The sequence below is a fragment of the Brassica rapa genome, chromosome A03 (assembly GCF_000309985.2).
Source record: "Brassica rapa cultivar Chiifu-401-42 chromosome A03, CAAS_Brap_v3.01, whole genome shotgun sequence".
Classification (NCBI taxonomy): Eukaryota; Viridiplantae; Streptophyta; class Magnoliopsida; order Brassicales; family Brassicaceae; genus Brassica; species Brassica rapa.
Genome location: NC_024797.2, coordinates 31,901,430 through 31,911,713, shown reverse-complemented (window position 1 = coordinate 31,911,713; position 10,284 = coordinate 31,901,430). Strand labels below are relative to the sequence as shown.

The following is a 10,284-nucleotide window of genomic DNA, read 5'->3' as shown; positions in this document are numbered from 1 at the left end:
GTTACATAGGTCGAGATTTGAAGGTACAAGAATGAAAATCTACTATATATCGAAAAGATCGGAAAATCCGACGGACGTAATCTCATTTAGGTTAGAGGCGTGTGAGAAGTGTCTTTCTCCCTCTAATGAAAAAAATGCAATAGTAGAATAAGAAAAGAACAACTCAGAGTAACGGAGCCATTTAACGGTTTGTGGAATCTTGTGATTTCACGGACTTCCAAGCCAATGAGAGTCAAAGAAAATGGACGGAAGGAAACGACGGTGTGTGTGGGTTCATGGCACATAAGAGGACAAGAACTCACGCAAGACACGTGCACCGAAGCTTTTCCCACAAAGGTAGGACCCCTTCTTAAGCACAATGCACCATCCTACTACACCTAGACTAAACGACATTTGCGTTTACATGTAAATCATTGTTTTCTTTTTGTTACTATCAGTGTTGAGATATTTTTTCATTTGTTATATTGGAAGGGAAGTAAAACGTTATAAACATATAGGGTGGGTGATTGTCTAACTAAAATTCAACTACCACTTATTAACATAAAACATGATAATGTGACCGACTAAGCTTAACTTTATAAAACCTAATTGTACATTGACGTTTATAAATAGAAACATAAAACAAAACAAAAAAAACTAAAATATATCACAATAAAGAGTTTAATTTCTTCAGTTCATAACTTGAAACAGTGTTTGATGCATTAGTTTGTTACCTTTGAGGTCCATTTTAGGATTGCTTGAATCAAAGCTTGTAGTGTGCTTCCAAACAACAGACGGAACAAAATTCACACTAATATCTAGAATATATTTATATATGTCTGAAGGGAGTTTAATGTCACAACAAATCATCACTACATGCTCAAATATCTATCTATATATCTATGACAATAAAGTTGGGTTTTCTACTTTCTCCTTGCGCCACGTCATAATGGAAGGAGGGGCAACGACACGTGTCGCCACACTAAAGCCTCTGTGATTGTTTTCTTCGGCTGTTTTGTAATTGAGTGTTTGAGAGGTGGGCTTTTATTAAAATGAATAGGTTAGGTCCGTACCTTTAGCCCGTTTAGAGACCCAATCGGTATTAGGGTTCGTCACCGTCTTCCTCTTTCACATGCGACCTCCGCGTTGATCCGAACTTTGTAACGTCTCCCCGAGGCAGGATGACCTTTTGGTTATCTTGATAAAGTATCTGAGTACAGTAAGCTCCATGTAACCATGTGATCCTAAATCAAAACTCCTGATTGTTATTATATTAATTCCATTATCTACTTTCGTTCCTATCAAAACTCATGATTGCATAGACTTATGGAATCAGAAGTGTATAGGAAATGAAATCTTATATGAGTTTTTGAATGAATTGTAGATAACGCTGAGAAGAAGGTGAAGAGTTCGTATTTTGATTTGCCGGCTATGAATGTATCCGTTGCATTTTCTCAAGCAACTCCAGCCTCTAAGTTCCCACCCTGCAGTAAGGATTTTTTTCCAGAGAATATACATTTTTTTGTGATGTTTTGATGTGCTTTTGCTTCAATCTGTGTGTTTCTATACTTGATTACAGCTTCAGACTATTATCATTTCAATGAACTATTGACTCGGGAAGAGCAGGCTGCGCGGAAGAGAGTGAGGGAGTTCATGGAGAAAGAAGTTGCCCCCATTATGACAGAGGTTTGTCTATCTTCATGTTTGTTTGTTTACTTTGATAGTATCATTGAGTGACATCATCCTTCTTTCTTTGATTTTTACTCATCAGTACATTCCATATCATTCCAAAGCTTGGAGCTTCCATTCCAAAGCTTGGACCTTTAGGTGTTGTTGGTGGCTCTATTAAGGTAAGTTGAAATGCTTTGTTTCTGTTTTTTTTTTATATGTGGATGGAAGATTCGTTTTTAATTTTTTCGGGCTTCTTAGGGTTATGGCTGTCCTGGCCTCTCCATCACAGCCAATGCCATTGCAACAGCAGAGATATCTAGAGTTGATGCAAGTTGTGGGACTTTTAATTTGGTGCATACCTCTTTGGGCATGCTCACTATTGGTAAGATGTCCTTAGCTTGGAGAAAATTCCATCTCAAGACATAGACTGATATTCAATTAATGATCCCACATCAATCCGCTAAAGACTTGCATGTATATCTTCTATATCAATACTATTAAAACGGAAGGAGTTTTAATAAATCTATTTAAAAAAGTTGTTTGAACCCTTTCATTTTTTAGTCCAACCTATTATATATAACCAAATCTTATAACTATAACCTATTTTATAGCAATCAAATAAAATTCTATTATTCTCCATATTTTATCTGTTACAATATATTACAACTTTATTTTTCATCCCTTATATATTGGACGCATATCTCTATCTTTAATAACTAAATCTACGGTTACACTATATATTTGTACGTGTGAAATAATATGATCATGACATGTTCAATTACAATATATATAACAACTACAACTAATTAATCACCTTCTTCATGACATATAACATTTCTTTTATATAACATACTATTTAGTATAGTAGAATAATATCTATGACATGCAACAGACATATGCCACACCCAGACTTCTATCAAGTTTAGTGGTAGATCAACTTAATATATTATTAGTATAGTAGAACAATATCTGTAACACATCACATAGTTCCAAATTTTTGCAAAATTAAATTTAATAAATCAAACCATCTGTTAAAAACAAAATTATATTTTCTTTTACTTTAAATTAACTTCTTATAAAAATCATTTATAATAAAATTTGTTATTTAACATAAGTTTAAAACTATTAAAAACCTTACAAATTTATACTATTAACTTAGCCAAAAAATATGTCAAATAACTCTTAAGTCTCATCAATTCAGCAAATATAACATTTTTAAAATACACACAAAAGTTAGTGAAAGAGAATAGGTCTGAGCATCGGGTTTTTGGGTAGGTACGGATCATTTTATTTTGGGTTCAGACATTTTGAACATAACTAGGTATTTTTTTGGTTCAAGCTTGGGTTGGTTCCTTTTGGATCCGGGTCGGTTTGAATCCATAATTCAAATATCTATAAAATCAATGTACTATTTGGGTACGTATCAGATTTGGATTGGTTTGATTATTTAGGACACCAAAAAGATTTGAAATTGCCAACCCCCCCCCCCCCCCCCCTCCGTCCCCCAAACAAATACTCGAAAATATTGAAATATCCGAAAAGATCCAAAATGAACCGATCCGTTATGATCCGAGAAATTAAAAAAGCCAATTTTCCGAATACCCAAAATATTGTTTAAAATAAATTGAAATTTTTACCCAAAACCCAAAACTAAAATCGAAAACCTGAACCCAAAACTTAAACAATATTTGTAATACTAAAACATATATAAAATACTCAAATATATCTAATATACACAAAACATTTTAGGCACTTGGGTATCCGATCAGGTATCGGGTATGATTTGGACTCGAAAAGAGACATGCGGATCCAAAAATTTAATATGTAAACCTGGACCCAAAGCGCACCTATATTTCCAGGTCTATTTTAATTTGGTTTTCCGAATTTGGTAAAATATTCATGTCTAAGGGAGAGTTTTGTAAGTGTACATACAAATTTTAAATAAACAAATTCATGAATTATATAAGGTAAACAAATTATCTTCTTCGATATCATATGATTTTGTAACATAATAATGTAAAACAATTTCAAAATATTAATTCACAAATTTTGTATACAATCCAAAAAATCCCGCGCTTTTGAAGTGCGGGTCAAAATCTAGTTTATATATGACTTGTCAAGGACTAACCTCAACGTTTAAATTTTCCTTAATTTATTCTCTTAAATGATAGGAGAAGTACGAAGACTACTTGAAGCTTAAATCAAGAGTTGAGATCCTACAATATTCACAACGGTACTTAGCGTGATTCATTACACATCTTGAAAAGTAAACACTTGCTTCAAGTCTCCAGCTACTTAACTCTTCTGTCGTTAGGCACTTGCTAGGTGAGCCGGTATGGGAGTAGATGAGCTTGAGCAGCTAGAACTTCAATTAGATACATCAGTAAGGCAAATAAGATCCACAATGGTATCTTAGATGCACACGACATGTCAACTTCCTCAGGTAACTAAGTAAAAAGGTGTATAGAAAGTCAAGTTTGTGACTGTTGCTGAGCTTAATGCATGTGTCCTCAATGCTTACTCACATATGCAATCATAACTTTCTTCATCCTTTTTAATTGCTTCATGTCTTCATTACTCATTTGTTATTATAACAGACTGTGGAGTTCCTTGGCACTGGAGAAGTTGTTAGAATTGAAACTACTAATGGGTGGTGCCTGCCCGTGGATTCTCTTCCTTCACATGTTCAGTTGTGGCTCTCAGTTTATCAAACTTTAGGTTCTAAACTCACCACTACCAAACAATATCAACGCTGTTATGCAGGTACCTAAAGATGTCTGCACCGTCAAGAAGCCTCACAATGGTTAGCTTCGCATCATTGGGAGTGCCCAAGCCTAATGCCCATTCATGCTCCTTTTGTTTCTACTTTTCTTCTAAGTTAGAATAACCTGTTTAAGCAAGTCCCTTCCTCTCTGGATCTTTTTGTGTGGTCAACGTTTCATAATATTTTCCATGTTTAATCTTCGCAAAATTTTCATTTTGCTTTGCTTGGTCACTTAAAAGTCTATTGGGCCCAATCTTAATTTATAAAAACGTAATTACGAAAGCTCATTATATCTTTCATTTTAGGCCGAAAACCATGTTGCATTGTTATTTTTCCGAAAGACAAACATATGCTGAGCTTGCAAACGAACTTGAGGAAAGGATGGGCCCCAGTAAGATCATAAGAACGAAAACCTGACTTATGATTTCTTGCCGATTAAACAAAAATAAGTTAAATTAGCAGAAGCTTCACTATATGATTCAATTGGTTTTAAAACTAAGTACCCTAATAAAACTTTAAAATAAATAGTACAAATATAGGTACTTAATTAAAAAAATAAGAATCCTGAACAAATTATAAATAATTGTTATACTATTAATAAAATGAAACGTCAATATTAAAAAGTATCCTATGATGCTCTCTTACAAATCCACACTAAATAAAACTTATCATAGATAATATTGATAAAAATTAACAATCTAACGTAAACAAATATTCATTTCATCACAAACCATTGACTAAAAAAAACGCTTTTGAGTAAAGGTCTTTTAAACAAAATGTTACAAGAAGTCAAGAAAATCGATAATTTATACTCACCATCTATAAGACATAGCTATAACACCTTACACTGCTTTCAACTTTCAACTCACATAAATAATCAAAAAATGAATAACAAACAATTTTTCTCTTATAAGTTTTCACACTAGACAAAAATTTCAGGAGCAAATCCCTGACGCACACTCCAAGTCTACACACAACAATTTATCATTTCCAGCTACCATCTATCACCGACCATCAAGGTAATTTTAATGACTCAACAATTGAGAGCACAAAATTCCTGTTAACATACCATGAAATAGACAACCCCGACTCAACCCTGGGTATTCAAGAGAACCAATACGTGATGCATTACTAACAGCCAAAGACAATAACATAACTGATGATCTTGAAGTTACTCTTACCATCACATACTACAACCAAAACGCAACTGCAAGACTTGACATCGACCTTATCATCACCGATCTTGAGTGAACTAATACGCCTCCAACTAAAGAAGAAGAAAACGATACATGCATTGTATGCTTCAAAAATTACAACAATGAATCTATCTATGCTCTCGTACTTGCGGTCATACTTTCCATTTCTGATGCATTGATTAATAGCTTCACACAAACATAAGATATCCCATATGTAAGAAAGCCATCTATGATTCATCATTATCACAATTTACTAGATCATTTCTCCGCGCTACGCGTGGATAATATATTTAAATTTGTTACATTTATCATTTTTATTTGTATGTGAATTTTTGTATATTAAATTATATATAACTAATTTTTAAAATTGATTTTTTTTTTATATTTTTAGTTTGGAGTAGGTATTTCTATTATATATAACACAATTAACTAATAAAATATGAAGAATCAAGTCCGAAATTTTAGAGTTATGTAAAAATAATATAATTATGTATAGAACATAAATTATATTAGTTTAAAATATCGGAATCTCATCTCGAATAAATTCACAAAAAGAAAAAGTACTCCAATAACCTACTTAAAATATAAAACCCCCTTTTAAAAAAAACGTACTTAATAATATTTTTTTACGTGTAATAGTTGATCACTAACAATTGAATATCGATCTAGAATATTATTTTAATATATCTAATGGTAAAATATTTTGTAATAAATAAATTTTGAATTTTGTAATATTACATGAATTAGAAGTCTTTAAAATCTAAAATCTATTTTATTAACATAATATATTTTTCATTAATTTATTATTTTTACGTTACAAAATATTGCTTTAGTTTTATTTGTATATATATTTTTTTTAATAATTTAGTTTCTTTTTAAGTAATTTTAAATTATCAAGAATATAATAAATTATTAAAATTATTTATTTAAATATATCCAAATATGATGTCTCATTTTTATGTGTGTTTGCGTTGAACATATTTAATTTGTAGTTTGTGTATTTAATAACACCTTGTTGCGTATTGTTCTATGGTTTTAATAAATGTGTTGTCATTTCATTTTTATTACTACTAACATGTTTTTTTAGGATCAGTGATAATGTATTTTAACGTTATATATTATATTTAGTCGTATATTTTCTAACTCTTCATGCTGGCACTTTTTTTAGAATCATTTTAATTAGATAATAGGTTTAAAGATGTAAATAAAACTTTGTATGTTGTAAATTTAGACTTTTAGTATAACTGAGCACTATCAATTATTCTTTAATTGTAGAGAATTTTTCCAATTTTGTTTCATTTACCTTAAAAGTCTTCGGTTGATTTTTGTTTGTTTTCTTTATCCAATTACAATGTACAGTTCGACCGTTTTTTTTTTTGGGATCAAACTACTAATATCATCAGATAGAAAAGCTTAAACTCCAAGAAAACAAAAAGAAATGGAGTGAGTATTTGTGCTAGAGAAAACTGGTTTAGCCATATAGTGAGATATTATAATATTAGAAAGTATGGAAACTCTTCTCTGTTGTCCTACGCTGGACATAATTAAGTTGTTGTCAATTGATTTTATATTTGTGATAACTGAAAATACATCTTTATGTCTACATCATCCTTAATTGGTTTACGGTTCGACCATTTCTAATATTTTATATTTGTGATAACTGAAAATACATCTTTATGTCTACATCATCCTTAATTGGTTTACGGTTCGACCATTTCTAATATATTGAGAGTAACATAATATTAGATGTTGAATATCTCATTCCAATTAGGAATACACATAATGAGAGAAATTCAAGGTGAGACAACTTAACAATTTTGTCCCCATATCTATATAGAGTTAGTTTATAGATTACTCTATGTGTTTCAAAATGTAATCAGTTTTAATTAAAATCTGTAATATTTAAAAGTTATTATTTTAGAAAACTGTCATTTAATATATAAATTTAATCAATTACACAGTAATTTACATAATTTAATTAGCCACACAATATCCAATAAATATAAAGATACTTTAAAATATAAAAACATTTTATATAGTAAAACAAAAAATACTTTTAAACCATTATATTATAAAACAAAGGGAATATTGAAATTATATTAAAACATTAGAATAGTAAGAATCAGAAAAGCTGAAATCTCAACGTCGATCATTTACGTCGGCTATGCCTTAGACCATCTCCAATGTATTCCTCTATTTTTTCCCTAAAATAGAGAAATTTCATAATAGAGATGGATTTATTTATCTTATAACTATTTATAGTTTCATTTTCAAATTTATTAAAATGTATGCCATTAATTAAAATCGCATGTTTTATAGTGACATCTCCTGTGCATCACATTCCTCAAAAAATCCACCAACTTCAAGAAGGGATATCAGTGCGTCATATAACAGTATGTATAAGGTATTTGGGACATCAAAAATCACCAACCAGACAATCCCAAAATTTGCATCGGCTTCGTCTGCTACGACCACCACGTAAGCCCTATATTAAAATATATATGTTTTTTTGTAATGTAGTGTTGATATTGGCGAAACCGAATCATTCTTGCATGGTGGAGAGCTTCCAACTCTCATTATCCAGTCCACATGCCACGCTGTTCATATATTTGTCAATGGACTACTTTCAGGTATATGATTCTAACTTACCTCATTAACTTCCATCAGAGAGTTTCTGATATGCAATATATAAATTGCAGGTTATGCGTTTGGAACAAGGGAAAACAGGAGATTCACTTATAGAGGAAATATCAATCTACATTCTGGAACTAACAGAATAACATTGCTTAGTGTTGCTGTTGGATTACCAGTTAGTATTTTTTTTTTTTTTTCTTATCTGCTGCTTTAAGTTTTTTTTTAATCCTTTTTCTCTTGTCCTGATGATCCCTTTTGTGTTCAACTTTTAAGAATGTGGGTGGACACTTTGAGTCTTGGAACACTGGAATCTTGGGTCCTGTTGCACTGCACGGTTTGTCTCAAGGGAAGCGAGACTTATCATGGCAAAAATGGACGTACCAAGTGGGGCTGAGAGGTGAAGCTATGAATCTTGCATATCCAACAAACACACCCTCTGTTGAGTGGATGGATGCATCCTTTACTGTACAAAAGCCTCAGCCTTTGACATGGCACAAGGTTTAATTGAATCAAACACAACTCCATAAAGCTTTTTTCTAATCTGTCCTAATGGGTAAGGACATTTTTTTATAATCTATCCTAATGGGTAAGCACATTTTGTTTCTTTAGACTTATTTTGATGCACCTGAGGGAGACGAGCCGCTTGCTTTGGACATGGAAGGAATGGGAAAAGGTCAGATATTGGTGAACGGTGAGAGCATTGGGAGATACTGGACAACATTTGCAACCGGTGACTGTGGTAATTGTAGCTACACCGGAACATACAAACCGAACAAGTGCTTATCCGGCTGTGGTCAGCCTACACAAAGATACTACCACGTGCCGAGATCATGGTTGAAGCCGAGCCAAAACCTGTTGGTCATATTCGAGGAGATTGGAGGAAACCCATCAGCTGTCTCTTTGGTTAAAAGATCAGTTTCTGGAGTTTGTGCTGAAGTTTCTGAATACCATCTGAATATCAAGAACTGGCAACTCGAAAGCTATGGAAAAGGACAAACGTTTCATAGACCTAAGGTTCATTGGAAAAGTAGTCCTGGTCAGGCCATTTCAGCTATTAAGTTTGCAAGCTTTGTGACGCCTTTGAGAAAATGCGGGAGTTACCAACAAGGAGAGTTTCATGCAGCTACTTAATACGCTATCTTAGAGAAGGTAAGAATCTTTTACTCAGATACAGTTTTAATCACACTCTTTGTTTTATCTTAGGAAAATGTGTTTTGTTATATGAAGAAGTGTGTAGGGAAAGCGAGATGTGCAGTGATGATATCGAACACTAACTTCGGGAAAGACCCGTGTCCGAATGTATTGAAACGGTTGACTGTTGAAGCTGTTTGTTCTCCTGAAACATCTTTAACCAGTTGGAAGCCTTAAAAAAGATGACCATTGAGCTCTTTGACTACAAAATGTATAAGAAAACTATACAGAGAGACTGAGAGGAGGAAAAGAAAGTGTAAGATATGTTGAAATGTGTGTCCATGTATGTGTTAGTTTTGAACAGAAAACTTTGTGGTTTTTAGAGTAGTTTGAGTTAGGTAAGAGAGAAGGAGTCTGTAGAGTGTAGAGTTGTGATGAGTCTTGGGAAATTTCGGGTCTTGTCAAAAACGTTCCGCCCACCGCTTACCGACGACCGTTTTAACCGGTTATGGAGACTGGAACTGTTGGGTATGAGTGAAGTTGGTTTAGTGTTTGGTTTTGATTTGGCTCTGTAATCAACAATGAAGGTTCATGTTAGGAGATGGAAATTCTACTGTGTGAGGTTTATTTGTTTCAAACCGTATTCTTTTTACGTTTTCTAATGAGAAATTCCCTATAAAAATTTTTTTTAAGTGTCTTTTTCCAGCATAAGAGCTCTGAGAAAATAAAATGACAAAAAATGTATCACTAAATGGTAATATATACTTATACTACTAGGTTTTAGAGTTAAGAATTGGAGTTTTGGGAATGGGGTTTAAAATTTTAAAAAATAGATAAATAAGTATTAAAAAATATAAATAAACATTTTAGAAATAGTTTCAAAGAGCATTTCGAATTTCAAAAAAAAAA

The 10,284-nt window shown here is 32.4% G+C and overlaps 1 protein-coding gene and 1 pseudogene across 2 annotated transcripts; both read left to right on the top strand.

Moving 5' to 3' along the window:
* The first annotated feature begins 1,342 nt into the window (after window positions 1-1,342).
* LOC103862465 (acyl-coenzyme A oxidase 4, peroxisomal-like) lies at window positions 1,343-4,699 on the top strand. 2 transcript variants are annotated; one of them, XR_631742.3, is made up of 7 exons: window positions 1,343-1,468; window positions 1,559-1,829; window positions 1,909-2,032; window positions 3,822-3,883; window positions 3,965-4,093; window positions 4,248-4,339; window positions 4,414-4,699. XR_631742.3 is itself a non-coding variant. In XM_033287727.1 (7 exons), the coding sequence occupies exons 1-5, from the start codon at window positions 1,411-1,413 to the stop codon at window positions 3,848-3,850; spliced, it is 396 nt and encodes a 131-aa protein (XP_033143618.1). In that variant the 5' UTR covers window positions 1,343-1,410; the 3' UTR covers window positions 3,851-3,883; window positions 3,965-4,093; window positions 4,248-4,699. The 2 variants fall into 2 exon arrangements, 1 of the variants encoding a protein (XP_033143618.1); XM_033287727.1 differs by having other exon boundaries at window positions 1,559-1,664; window positions 1,751-1,829; window positions 4,248-4,699.
* A 3,306-nt stretch (window positions 4,700-8,005) lies between these two features.
* Window positions 8,006-10,232, top strand: LOC103862671 (annotated as a pseudogene).
* The last annotated feature ends 52 nt before the right edge of the window (window positions 10,233-10,284 follow it).

What these genes read in the sequence shown, in the direction of transcription:
- LOC103862465 (XM_033287727.1), top strand. Translation starts at nt 1,411, where the DNA reads ATGAATGTATCCGTTGCATTTTCTCAAGCAACTCCAGCCTCTAAGTTC. An exon ending in CTCTAAGTTCCCACCCTGCA is followed by an intron (nt 1,469 to 1,558) that starts GTAAGGATTTTT and finishes ACTTGATTACAG; the next exon opens with CTTCAGACTATTATCATTTC. An exon ending in TTTGGGCATGCTCACTATTG is followed by an intron (nt 2,033 to 3,821) that starts GTAAGATGTCCT and finishes CTTAAATGATAG; the next exon opens with GAGAAGTACGAAGACTACTT.